The sequence below is a fragment of the Brassica napus genome, chromosome C4 (assembly GCF_020379485.1).
Source record: "Brassica napus cultivar Da-Ae chromosome C4, Da-Ae, whole genome shotgun sequence".
Lineage (NCBI taxonomy): Eukaryota > Viridiplantae > Streptophyta > Magnoliopsida > Brassicales > Brassicaceae > Brassica > Brassica napus.
This window is the reverse complement of record NC_063447.1, coordinates 59,036,024-59,051,086: the sequence shown is the minus strand read 5'-3', so window position 1 is coordinate 59,051,086 and position 15,063 is coordinate 59,036,024. Positions and strand designations below refer to the sequence as shown.

At 34.0% G+C, this 15,063-nt stretch overlaps 1 protein-coding gene across 1 annotated transcript; it reads left to right on the top strand.

The window, feature by feature from the left end:
* Nucleotides 1-6,672: 6,672 nt before the first annotated feature.
* Nucleotides 6,673-10,516, top strand: LOC106402984 (O-fucosyltransferase 19). Its single transcript, XM_013843804.3, has 5 exons — nucleotides 6,673-7,459; nucleotides 8,727-8,799; nucleotides 8,883-8,953; nucleotides 9,037-9,968; nucleotides 10,046-10,516. Exons 1-5 carry the CDS (start codon nucleotides 6,908-6,910, stop codon nucleotides 10,305-10,307), a joined length of 1,890 nt encoding a protein of 629 aa, XP_013699258.3. The 5' UTR covers nucleotides 6,673-6,907; the 3' UTR covers nucleotides 10,308-10,516.
* Nucleotides 10,517-15,063: the final 4,547 nt, after the last annotated feature.

Sequence of the window (15,063 nt, the reverse complement as noted above, 5' to 3'; positions counted from 1 at the left end):
TAAGGTAGGATTTGAAGATCATTTTTTACATAATTTATTTATTAGATATGGACGTCAAAGTTATTGATACTATAGATTTGGAAATGTAATGGTCGTTATCAAAATGACAAAAGTATATGTTTGTAATCCATATTACATGGAAGAAAAAAAATTATATTATCTTATAGCATTATTTCTACATCTTTATATAGTGATATGATATGTAACTAATTGGCTTTTTATTATTTTTTGTTAGTAAAGTGTTTATTCCACTTTTTAAAATGAATTTCTCTATCTACATGGTATAGAAATGATTATGAGTTTATTATGTTCATCAGTAAAAAAAATTGGTCCTTGTTTGTGCATTTTTTTATACAAAAGTTCAAAAAAAAATCATGAAATTTAAACGAATTGGTTTCTATCAAATTAAATTGTATTCCTTTAAAATCTAAAATGGAAAAATTTAGAAAAAATCATTAAATCCTCATCAAATCATTTAAAATTATTCAAAATCTATTATTTATATTTTCAATTGACTTTTTCGAAATAAATTAAATTTTTGAATCCAATACCACCTCCTAAAAATAAAATGAAACTGAACTAAAGGAAGAAAAAAACTAATCTAAACTAACTTTTTTGAAAATTACAGATATTTTACTAAAAGTTGAATTTGAATCAAAACCTATATTCCAACCATCAAGTCAGTTACAACAGCAAGAGAGTTGTCGCTAAGCTGAACCGAGACGTATGAAGAGAATGTGTTGATGTTGATGTGACTGCGATCTCTGGCTCCAGCGTAAAGCGAGCTCTGTGTTTCTGTTTTTCTTTCCATCGAATCAATCAGTGTCAAGAGTAAAAGAAGAACCAGATTTATTTTTGTTTTACCTGTGAAATCGAAGTTGACGGCGTTTGGATTACTTTGCCGGAATTGGATAGAAGTAGGCACCAAAACAAAAAACTTTTTCTTGGTTGTTGCTGACCTATCGCGTGCTAAAAAGAGGAAAGTATGAAAGAATTAAACAGTTTACCGCTAAGCTGAACCGAGACGTCTGGAGAGAATCTGTTGATGCACTGCGATCACCGGCTTCAACGTGAGGCGAGCTTTGTGTTCCAAACCAAACTATTTATGATCCAAATTTCAAAATGAAATTGAACTATAGTTAAAAATCATCTACAGATTTCACTATCTAAAGTAAAAAAATCAGATATTTATTAGATAATTACTCAATTTCATAGTTTTGGTAACATATACTACAATGTTGTTTTTAACGAATTAAAAAGTGTCATTACCACCGTGTTTATGTGATAACAATTAATTAGTCAAAAAAATCTTCGAGTAAATCTTAATTTTTGCTTGAACGAAAAAAATCAAACCTCTAAGTTTTGACTGTACGTGTATATAGTAATTTGACAAATAAAATTTTAAATTATTTTGGTTTATTTGTTTTAGTTTGATCTGGATTGAATAAAACTAGTTTCAGACAAGCTTTCGATTTTTGGTGCTCCAATTAATGAATACATGGATTAGGATTGTTCGTTTTGTTTTTATTTTTTCATAATGGTTTCTTTCCACCACTAATAATGTTTCAAAAGCAAGTGGTTTATACCTAATATACTACACACAACTCCCATAGTTTAGAACACGACTCATACCTCATACGGACTTTGGGGAAGATTTCATTTAGTTTGCGAGTCTTATTAGGAGATCTCTGTGATTACAAGATCACCTAAAATATATTTCCCTGTAACTATTAGGAAAGTTAGCATTAATGTATAAGTTAGACTTTCTATTTTATTATGTAAAGAATTTGCTAAACAAGTTATGTATTTGTATAAATAAGTCTATTGGCTAAGTTAATAAGATGAGAGAAACTATTAGTAGGGGTTATTGGTTGTTGTATTTTAATGGATTTGAAAATCCGAACTAAATCTAGTGTTATTGGTTCTATGATTTTCAAATCTGTATTAAAATCATGTGTTATTGGTTTAATGATTCATAAATTCTGTATCAAATCAAGTGTTATTCAATCGTACGGATTTACTAATATATTTGATTTTATAATGGATTTGAATGAATTTGTTTGAATTAAATACAAAGACTCAAATCTGAGGAAAAACCTCCGGATTTGCATATTTTACTTGGATTTATAAATACTATATGGATTTCTAAATCAATCAAAATATATAAACCAATAACACCTCCTTATACTACTTAGGTTTCCTCCAAACTTGACATGGTATCATAGCCAAAGATCCAATATCGTGTGGGTTATGGTTTTCTTATTCTTTTCTAAAAAAAAACAAAAATTGGTTTTCACGTTTGAAGTTTTATATGTTACGACGAGTTTGATTAACATAATTATGGTTTTTTGTTTTCTTCTTCTTTGATTTATTTTCTTTTGGTTTACTTTTGCTATTATAAAAAAAAAAAAAAAAAGAGGAAGAAGAAAAGATAAGTAGTCTCATACTACAAGATGGCTATGTATTTCAATGTTTAAAGACACTCACTACGTGGATTATGAGCATGGATCATTGACGGTCCGTTCATATTCACTTGTGAAATATTTTTTTCAGATCTTCATGTGATTATCTATCTACTACAAATCTGATGGTGGTCACGAAGATCATTGAAGATTGAAGATTCCGATGGATATATACGGATCCGACGGAGTGATGTTTTGATGATGTTGCTGTGTACTTTGAGCATGAATCAGAAGGGTTCGTTCAGTTCACATGGTTGCATGAGACAATGAAGAGACGCAACTACTACAGTTTTCTTCACTGAATCAATGACCTTGGCGAGGTATAACGCCACTGATGACCCTATGGTGGGGGTATAAACACCATAAAGACGACTTGATGATTGTCCAATCTAATATTGGTAACACGTATGAACTTGCGGGAGGGTATTAGGAGATCTCGGTGATTACGAGATCACCTAAAATATATTTCCATGTAACTATTAGGAAAGTTAGCATTAATGTATAAGTTAGACTTCCTATTCTATTATGTAAAGAACTTGCTAGACAAGTTATGTATTTGTATAAATAAGTCTATTGGCTAAGTTAATAAGATGAGAGAAACTATTTTACTACTTAGGTTTCCTCCAAACTTGACAAGTCTACACGATATCAAAGTGCAAAAGACCTAACTTTAACCAATATAAGGTGTTCGAACATGAACCAACATACATAAATGTTTGAAATTGAAAAGTTCAATGAGGATGTGACTTTAATCTCTGGAGTATAAAGATATGGCTTAACTCGATATTTTTGGTTATATAATCATGGTTACGCTTGATGCAGAGAATGAATCCGCGTGTCAGAAAGGTGAAACACTTGGAAATATTTTTGATCCAATAGACTACAGAATCTCTTGATCACGAGTTTAAGGGATATCTATCAATTTACATAATGAATGAACCTACGGCCTTTCATAGGTTGAGCTCTAAAATATTAATCAGTCCAAGTCATTATCTAATAAAATCTAACCAATAATAGTTACTACTAAGCATACATATTTCCATCTAGGAACGGGAGATATGTGACCGAATTTCATTATCTTAGTGGTTTCGGTCTTTTCATAAATGCACAACATCAAAATATAGCTTTGAAACTTATACATATTAGATTAAATGTTAAACGATACTATAAGATAATAAATTCAATGCATAAATTATTAAAACATAAGAAATGATGCACAATCAGGTGGGCATTAGTGGTTTTTAAAGCTGTCCACTAATATAAACTGCAAATAGAGTTAGATTAGAACATGATCGATGGTACAAGGAACTATAGCAAAGATCATCTTAGTCACACCGGCTTTCTCTTGCACATGTCTTTGTTCTGTGCCCTTCTACACCTAGCAACGATATCTTTCCAATTGATTCATTTACAATGTAGCAGCTAATACATATTTTTATAAATTTCTACGTTTTTTAACGCTCGGTTTCAAGTTTCAACATAGTTCTTGTTATATTATTTTTATACCCATCACTTGTTTCTTTGGAATAAATCAGCGTGTCTATATCTTTTTATCCTTTGACAAAAAATCTTTTATGTACTCAACTTCCAACAGCTAGCTCTAGGGTTTCTTCAAGAAACAATTAACCTAAGTAAATCACTTTGAGGTAGCGTTTCAAATTTTGATAATTCTTAATATAAATTAAATCCCATAATAATAGGAGTTTATATGAAACTAAAGCTTATACGCTTTCTTCTTGTAATTGCAGTTTATTGCGTTAAGAAATGCAATTATACTCGTTTCTTTATGACTAGCTGTTTTTAGAAAGCACATTTCGGTTTGCATTTAACGTCAAATACTCAAATGTTTAAACATTTATTGTGATTAGAAAACTTAACAACTAATATCATTCAGTAAACATGTTCACATCCTCAAAGAGAAGAGCACTATGATAATATTGATAAATTCAAAACATCATTAAACAATGGGTATAAAATGAATCGTATTGATCAGTACTTCTGCCGTCTTTGCATTTTTCTATAACCCGATCTGTGAACAAACGTACAAATGAAATGGTACTTTACTTGCGCAAATGACAAGTTCACATGTTGGAACGAGAGAGATCGTGTATCCGCCGTCTGGTTCGGATCGAACGGCCATTAATGCATAACGAATATGCAGAAAACGAATTTTCCGCTGATGATTTTTTGCCGAACGGCTTGAGATCCGCAAAGTGTTTGGAATGTAACCACGTGGTAGCATCAGAGAGGAGGGTTATGTATGTGGTTATGGGTTACGTGTCAGTTATATTGGCGGCAAATCTAAGGTTTGGGACCACATGATACAGATTAATTCAGTGTTTAACATTTTATATTCTTAATCAAATCAAATTAGATGAAATTTAAATACCAAAAGAAAATACTTTTTAAAGAGGTAATGATAACAAAGTTGGAATATGTTTTTCCAAACTAAAAAGAAACAAAGGGGAAGCGAGCGGTATGCGTGGCGTGGCACATGTGTCATGTTAGTGAGGTAATGACAATTAGTACAGTCGGAGATAATGTAAAAACAATAAACACTAAAATATGATTTATTTTTAATAACACTACTAACTACTAAGAGTTTTTTCTTTATCATAAAATATTAATGTTTTGGTAACTAAGTCGAATCACATATGTGAATGTAAGAACACTACGAATTGGTAGGTTTGGACACGGATCTAATATCCGGGTTTTTGAAGGTATTTGTGATTTACTTCGTATGTCACGGATATCTAATTTTTCGATTTGCTTTGCTTCGGAATACGGATACTCAGAAAAACGGATATCTGAAAAATAAATAGATATTTGCAGATATTTACGAATATTTACAGATATTTCATATGTTTTGATTAATGCAAATAATCTTTAAAATTTGATACAAATTTGTTTCGTAAAATATTTTTTTACATGATATATAAAATAAAAATCAAAAGAAATAGTGAATCTACATATTTTATAAAAAATTTAAACTTAGTTAGCAATTATAATAAGAAAAAATTAAGAAAAAAATTACAATTGTCATAAATTTATTCATTTCCTTTCATGTAATATTTTTATATAAATAATAATGTGAATAGAATTTGTCAGATCATATGTTAGAATAACAATTATATAATTTTATACATTTAAAAATTTAAATATAATCAAGATATATATGTATTTATATATTACCGGATCGGATATTCTCTTCCCAAAATTTTAATATTTGTGATTTGCTTCGATTTTAACGGATATTGATTTTTAGTATTTGATTTGCTTCGAAAGTTTACAGATATCTGAAATTTTCGAATCGAATCGAAACGAATAATGAATCGAATCAAATTTAACTGGTCAAATGCCTAGCCCTGCGAATTGGTAATGCTCTTAGTTCCTTCGCAAAATGTTCTTAATTTGATTACAATATATTCAAGCAAATTCTTTTAAACAATTTCAAGGAAATCACCATTTAAAATAAAAAGCCAAATATTTAATTTTGTTTAACCTATAGGATTGAGAATTTGTTAACAATGTTATGCAAGCTATGAAAAAACATCTTATGGTGATTTACTTGATGTTACGAGATTTTCAAAATTAAATCATTCACTCACGATAAGTGTCTCAGCACTATATTATGTTGCTAGAAGAAATAGCACTATCAAATAAAGTGATTTTAATCCAACATTTTTCAAAAAATACATCGAGAAGATATTTAACCAAAACTGATCTCACTATCTATATCAAATATTTGAAGTTACGTAATAACTAAAAAAAAATTACACGAACAAGATTAACAAAAAAAAAGAAGCAAAATACAATATAAGAGTGGGTGAAAACCCGCAATCAAGCCAAAAATAGTTAAAACTGATCCATGTTAAACAAACAAAAAAAAAGAAACAAATTTGAAAACGTTTGTGTAACCAAACCAAATTGTATAAAAACAAGTTTTCTTTAATTTAAATGTATCAAATTTTCCATATAAACATAATAAGTAATTAAAACAATTATTTATTTTGAAGTAGCTTGTTAACAAAAAAAACCAACCGAAACCAAACTGTAACCCAAATTATTCCCCTAGTTCTTTTTATAGAAACAAATATAAAAATCAAAAGTTCGTATTTCCATAAATAAATGATTAGGGATAGAAAGTCCCACATCCAAAATACACACACTAACCATATATAAATAGAGATAAATACACGTATATATAAATAACATAACACACGAAACAGAGAGAGATTTAGAAAAGCTTGAACGCCTCTCAGCTTCACCGAACATCACGGTGGCTATAATACACAAAGAACGAAAGAAAAAAAAAACGATAACATGGTCAACCACTAACAAAACAAAAAAAAAAAAAACCAACTTTCTCCTCTCTCTCCCTCTCTCTAAATATACGTTTCTTTCATCTTTGGCGCTTTGATTTTTTTCCTTCTTCAGGCGGCGAAATGTCAACGGCCGGCGCTAACCCATTGGCCGTTGCACCAATCACACGCCGCCGTATCGGAGACTCCCTCGAAACCACCACCACAACCACCTCCGAGCGACCCTCTGTCTCCTCAGATTACTGCAACATAGTCAACATCTCCTCGCCGGACTTAGACGACGTCGACGCCGCCGCAACCGTCGGAACGAACGGCGCGTGCTCCTCACCTTCCTCCTCCTCCAGCGGATCCCATTACCACCACTACCACCACCACCACCACCCCACGATTCGGTACCTTCTCCGCGGGAAACTGCTGAAACTGCCGTTTTTATGCGACGGTGGTGGCGGAGGATCATCATCGGCGGTTGGGTTCTTCGGGAGGAACGTGGGGCGGAGGATCTTGGGGCTCCTCATGGTTCTCGTCGTTGCTTCTCTCTTTGTCAGAGTCTCGTTGATGAGCGGCCACGTGCACCGGAGGGATTTGAACGAGCTCGTGGTTGTTAGGGCGTTGCATGAAGATTGGTCGATGGCTCAAAGGGCGATGACGGAGAACGTTGCTTCTGAGAAGCTTCCCGTGAGTTTTTCTTTCTTTTTCTATGCATAGAAAGTTTCACTTTCCCGAGAAAAAAAAAAAAACAAATCTGTGATTTTTGTGATCGATGACGAATCGAAGAAAACCCACAAATCTGCAGTTTGTTTTCGTCGTTTCACCAATCAAAGTTTCGAGCTTTCTCATCAAAACCCAGAACAATCCAAATGTTACTCTGTTTCCTCTGTTCTTTTTTGCATAGAAAATTTTCACTTTCCCGAGAAAAAACCAACAAATCTGTGATTTTTCTGATTGATGACGAGTCGAAGAACACCCACAAATCTGTGATTTGGTTTCGTCGTTTCACTTATCAAAGTTTCGAGCTATCTGATCAAAACCCAGAACAACCCAAATGTTACTCTGTTTCCTCTGTTTTCTCTTCGCGTAGAATTTTTTCACTTTCCCGAGAAAAAGGTCTGCAATTTGTTTCGTCATTTGACCAATCAACGCTTGTGATCAGTTTTGTTTTCTTCTTAAAGTGATGAGCTTTCTGATCACAACCCAGAAAAATCCAAAATTTCCTCTGTTTTTGTTGAGTAAAGATCGAATTTTTAACAGAAACTCTGTTTTCTTTCGTTTTCTCGAGAAATTTTCTAAAAGGAAAAAGTGGGGTAGATGTTTACGTGTGATTCTCGGAATGTCTCAATTGATTGCATCAGTGATGATATCATTAAATTAACTAATCGTTATGACTTTAGCCAATCAAAATTCGTTATGCATTCTCTGAGATATCATTATATGAAGTTTGACGAGGAATAAGTCAAATGGAAGTTTTAGGCAGCCTTCGTTAGACCATCCGCAATGATGAGACTCATTGGAATCCTTCTCACAAGGACATTTCAGATTAATCTTAGATTTTTCTAAAAAAAAAAAAAAAAAAAAATGACCATTCACGGATCGCCACGTAGTCAATGGGACCCGTGAACAGTGTAAGGATCAATCCTTATCAAAGGATTTTAAGGATTCTTTTTTGCACAAACTCTAAAAAAAGTGGACTCCTCCTCTTCTAAGGATTCGGTTAAGAGCTTGCTTAGGTGTTGATAAACACTTCCTCTACAGTTTCCATTGACCTCTTGCCACTATCATTATTGAATGAATATTCATTCGAAAAACGCTTTAGTGAATTGAATGTTTGATTGTTGGAGAAGACTTAAAGGAACTATCTTTATTGTTAAAAAGGATTGTAATTTATGAACTTTAACTACATTAACCATTGTTTAGAGTTTACATTTAACGTTTTTGTGTGTTACAGATTCCTGAGATATGGCAAAAACCAGAAAGCGGAAACTATCGCCAGTGTGCTTCACGTCCCAAGAACCATTCAAGTAAGCAAGCTCTTGTTATCTTTGCATTTGTTCAGTTTCTCTCAACAATATGTTTTTCTGAAATGTGTCTGTGTCTGGCTCAGGGCTACGTAGGAAAACCAATGGTTATCTTCTAGTACACGCAAACGGCGGATTAAACCAGATGAGAACCGGAGTGAGTTTCAAACCTCCCAAAGTTCTTTCTTGTTGTTTTCTAAACCTTCTTTACTGATTCCCAAATTAAAAAAAAAAATGTAGATATGTGACATGGTCGCAGCAGCAAAGATCATGAACGCGACCCTCGTCCTCCCTCTCCTCGACCACGAGTCTTTCTGGACCGACCCCAGCACATTCAAAGACATTTTCGACTGGAGACACTTCATGAACGTACTAAAAGACGACGTCGACATCACCGAGTACTTACCTCCACGCTACGCAGCCATGAGACCTCTCCTCAAGGCTCCCGTCTCCTGGTCCAAAGCCAGCTACTACAGAACCGAGATGCTACCTTTGCTGAAAAAACACAAAGTGATAAAATTCACACACACCGACTCACGCCTCGCCAACAACGGCCTCCCACCATCGATCCAACGCCTTCGATGCCGCGCTAACTACCAGGCACTTGCTTACTCCAAGGAGATCGAAGAGCTTGGAGAAGTACTAGTTAACCGGTTAAGAAACAACAGCCAACCCTTCATCGCTCTCCATTTAAGATACGAGAAAGACATGCTCGCCTTCACGGGATGCAGCCACAACCTCACAAGCCAAGAAGCCGAGGAGCTGAGGATCATGAGGTACAATGTCAAGCACTGGAAGGAGAAAGAGATCGACAGCAGAGAGAGGCGTATCCAAGGAGGCTGTCCCATGTCTCCACGAGAAGCGGCTGTATTCTTAAAAGCCATGGGGTATCCATCTTCCACGACGGTTTACATAGTCGCTGGAGAGATCTACGGAGGGAACAGCATGGACGCGTTCAGAGAAGAGTACCCTAATGTCTTCTCTCATTCGACGTTGGCGACTGAAGAGGAGCTGGAGCCGTTTAAGGCGTACCAGAACCGTTTGGCTGCGTTGGATTATATTGTCGCGTTGGAGAGCGATGTGTTTGTGTATACGTATGATGGGAACATGGCTAAGGCTGTGCAAGGGCATAGGAGGTTCGAAGGGTTTAAGAAGACTATTAATCCAGACAGGTTTGAATCAGGTTCCTCTCTCTTTACTTTCTTTCTTTAGCTTTGTTGGCTGAGGTTTTGTCATGTGAATGGCACAGGTTGAATTTTGTGAAACTGATAGATCATTTAGACGAAGGTGTGATGTCATGGGATGAGTTTTCTTCGGAGGTGAAGAGGTTACATGAAGGGAGGATTGGAGCTCCTTATGGTAGACTTCCCGGTGAGTTCCCAAGGCTAGAGGAGAACTTTTACGCAAACCCACAACCGGATTGTATCTGTAACAAGTCTCAGAGTCAGAGTGAGCAAGTGTGGAAATCAAGTTTAAGAACAGGCTCAGGTAGATGGAAGGAGAGTGTTTGATGAAGATATAGAAGAAGTAAGAAACACGTTGAACAGAGACAACAACAACAACAACAACACATTGATGCAAAAACTTTTGTAGCCTTCTTTTTGTACAATATAGGAAAAAAAAAGAAAGAAGATGACTTTCTTGGAAGATGGACACAAAGCTGTAGAATGGAATATTCCACTATATACATGATCATCAAAGATATAGCATTCTTTTTCTTTTTGGGTGTGTGTGTCTTCAGAGAAGCTGATTAGAGATCCCAGAGTTAAAAACCAAACCAATAGCGAGAGAGAGAGAGAGAGAGAGAGAGAGATATGTGACTGAAGCATCATGATTTTGTGTCCCCATCATCACATTGTTGTTGTTATGAGTGAACTTCAAAACACTCAATGTACATTTAAGTACAGATTTATACATGATACACACGATCCCCTCTATAAATGGTTATGATGTTTTGTAGGTCTTTTTCTTTCTTCTGTTACCTCCTGTGTTGGAGATTAACTCCATATACCCATACCCTCCTAAACTCAAGCTTATTACCCCAACCCTATTCATCCCACCTTTTTATCCTTGCACTCCCTAAACTAGTCTTTGTCCATTTATTCCTCGATTAAAAACCAACCACAATTCAACTACCTACATGGCCCACATCCTAATCTTAACCAATCAAAATTCTTTGGTCCACATGTTCTTCTTCTTCATCGTACTCTCTCCTCCTCTTCATCCTCCATTGGTGATTTTGGAAGCTCCTAAAGAAGGTAATTATTGTTCGTTTTAGGTGATTTTTTTTGTAAAATCACCCTTAAAATGTCCTGTATATCATGAAGATATTCATTCTGATGATAATTAGAAAGTTTAAAAACGAATTTAAAAACTGTGGTAAGAGATTATAAGTATAATTTACATCTGTTTTTGATGATTTTTTTTGCTGAAATGTTATTAAAAACATGTGTATAGCTCGGGTAGTGTAAAAACAGCAGATCCAATGAAAATAATGAGAGATTGAAAAAAATTTTGAAAACTGTTTTTATAGATTTTTGGGTATATGTTATATATGTTTTGATGATTTTTTGTGTGTAATTTCATTTAAGATAAATTATACGTCATGGGTAATGTAAAATCCTAACAACAACGTCCTAAAAACAGATTAGTTTGTGGAAGAACAAGTTCTGGGTATTACTAGGAGAACTACGCATTACTAAGGCAAAATAGTTTTACTAGAATTTACTTGAATTACTAGAGTTACTGGAATTACTCTAATAATGATAATACTAATGGTATTCTATTTTATCTCAGGAAAATGCAAAATCCGCAGTGCACATTCATTTGTTTTGATTATGGAGGATATTATATGAAAGATGGGGCTGAAATAAAATGGATCTCAGGAGATGGTGAAGGAGAAGATGAAATTCACACGATTTTGTTTAGGAAGTCAATGGAGGAGATCACTTACTCTGGTTTGGTTGAGTGTATTTGCAGAAAGATAAAGGTAGATGAATCTAAGGTGAAAGTGAAGATTAGTTACTTTCCAATGGTATTGTATTCGTACAAGCCATCATACATCCGGAATGATGACGAAATCTTTGGTTATCTACTGCAAGTAAACCATGAGAAGTGTAGAAGTGTTCTACATGTGGAGTTCATCAATGAAGAAGTGAAATTTTCAGAAGAGGATGATGAAATTGATGGCTATGTCGGTCTATCTGATATAGAGGCTATAGAGGCTGGTGATGAGGATGGTACTGAGAATGATGAAACTGATGCCTATGTTGGTATATCTGATAGAGAGACTATAGAGGCTGGCGATGAAGATGGTAATGGTGGTGTGCTCACTTTTGACGAAGACATTGAGATGCATGATGGTGTCAATCAGACACGGGATGATGGTATGGATTTGGTTATAGGTCAAGAATTTTTAACCAAGGAGGCAGCAAAAGTTCTTATTCAAACCGCGTCATATCAAAATTGTTTTGAGTTTGATATAATTAAGTCGGATACTAAGAGATTTGTGGTTAAATGCCGAGGAGCCAAAGATGGGTGCAAGTAGTTTGTGCGAGTTGCAATGGTGAAGAATTCAGATATTTGGTCGGTTAGAAGTTATTTCAAGCAGCATACATGTTTTGTCGTTACAAGAGAGGCTGGTGATGAAGATGGTACTGAGAATGATGCAAATGATAATGACGTTTTTGGTGGTGTGCTCACTTATCACCAAGACATTGAGATGCATGAGAATGGCAACGGAAAAGATGGCAATGAGTTTGAAGATACAGAAGTAAGACCAGCAGCTAACTATGAGTCATGGGATGATGGTGTGGATATGGTTCTAGGTCAAGAATTTACCACCAAGGAGGCAGCAAAAGTTCATACATACATTTTATGTCTATTGTCTTGTATGTCCCCAATACTATGCTCGATTTAGTTACACGCATAATTGGTGTGGATGTATCATACGTAACAGCATGGAGAGGAATAAGACAAGCTGCTAATGAAGTGCGAGCAAGTCCAGAAGAGAGCTTTTTTTTATTATGTTTTTATTGTGTGTAATCGGACTATTAGAATTATTGGGTTTATTGTGTGTAATCGGACTACTAGGATTACTGAGTTTATTGTGTGTAATTCGGACTACTAAGATTACTGAGTTTGTTATGTGTAATTTGGACTACTAAAATTACTTGGTTTTATTATGTGTAATTTGAAACCCCCTATATATTGCAAGTAGTGCGTTTATTTAACATATATAACCCATCTATTATCTATTAGTAGACTATGTATATAGTAAATAAGACTATTAAAACTATTTAGATGATTATTTTCTATAATTTTAAGAATATTTATCATTTTTCCAAAATGATTCTTTACCTTTCATGGTTATTGTGTGAATCATAAGGCTATAGTAAGAAGAATCTATAAAAAAAACTTATTTCTGGTAAACTGTTTATGTAATACTCTTCCTTAATGACATTCATTGTATAAAATCATTGGTTTTACTACAAAAACTTGTTTTTTGTCGTGGTTTTACTAATTAAACTCAAAATTTGCCAAAATATTAATATGTTTAAGATAAAATTACTAGTACCTTGAAGATTACCATGGATTACTAAGTACAATTATAATATTAAATATATGTATATATGATGGATGCACGGTTTACATGAATTAATTATTTATTGTTATTTTTATTATTATTTAATCCGATAGTGTTTAACATGGTATCGAGATTATTTGAAAATTCCAGCTTATTGAAAATATGAATTTTGTCAATAAAACCAATCAAATAGGATTGTCAATAAATTCAATCAAATAAAAAAACTTTTATATATTTCATAGAACGATAAAAATATCAAATTATTGTAGTTAAAAAAAATAAAAAATATTATTTAAAATAAATATTTAAAATTTCAAGATACAATTTTTTTAAGATTTACTCGAATCTCAATTTTTTTAGATTTATTCAAATCTTGGTATGTGTTGGTATGTGTTGTCTTTTGCAACACATACCAAGTTTAAAACACCCAAAAGCACAACCCTATCAAGTGTTAAACTTTGAATATACTTAAATAACAGCCTAGTTACTTACAAATAAATTATTATTATTAGATTTGCATATATGACATCTACATGCACTTACATCATTCAATAATGGTTTGTAATGGAGACCAGATAATAAAATAATAGAAGTAAAGTTTGTTGTCTTTTTATCAATCTCCATGTTTTAAACTTTTAGACTTTCTATAGATTCAGGCAGATTGGGAACAAATGCTGACAGCTGACTAGGGAAAAAGAAAATGACACAAAGTTTGGGTTAGATTCCATGTAATGGTTCTCATGCCACAAAACAGAGCATCGTCTCTGCAAAATCTTTACTGGCTCTGCATTGAAGGTTTCAGTAAAAAGTTCATGGAATCACGAGATAAAGCGGACTGTGATCCTGCATGATTGCTTGGAACAACTTTGATTCATTGTTTGATACAGGAAGCTGAAACAAAACTTGTCTGCAAAAGACAGAGGAAAAGACTTTAAAATCTATTTTCATGATCAAACTTGCATGATCAACTTAGTAAAGACTGAAGCAGTGCTTTGTTCTCAAAGGCTTAAAACTTTTAATTTTGAACACTTACATCACTCATCAAGAGAAAGCGCCTCAGGAGAGAAATATTGGTAATCCTCTCTTACTTTTCTTTTAAACTGTGGTTTAGCCATCTGATTAGCATGCTTAAGATTAGAAGGAAGCCTAATCTTTTTCCAATACTCTGCATAAGGTGATCCACATAACTTGTATATCCTATGCAACTGATCAACCTGCGTCACGTTTTCACATTAACATATGAATAAACCAAACCTGAAAATAAAATATCAATCCTTTTGAGAACTAACCTCATTACGACCTGGCATGATCGGTGTACCAGATAATAACTCTGCTAAATGCAACCAGCGCTCCATAAGTCAATGCCGATACCATACTCAACAGCACCGTGGAGAAGCTCTGGTGCTCTGCACCATAAAGTAACAACCCGTGTCGTCATTGCTTGCCTTTACTCGCATAAAAAAAACGTCGCAAGACCAAAGCTAGCTGCAACTCTCACAAGAAATCATAAAATCAAGAATCAAAATCATGTACTGATTAATTCACTTACAATCATGAGCTCAAGCACGGCTACAAACTAGTTCAACAAGAATCATGTTACCAACACAACAATGGTTCCTTCAGAGATCTCATCTTTCTCTAATAACTTATACATTCCATCAAGAGACAATGATGATTAGAGC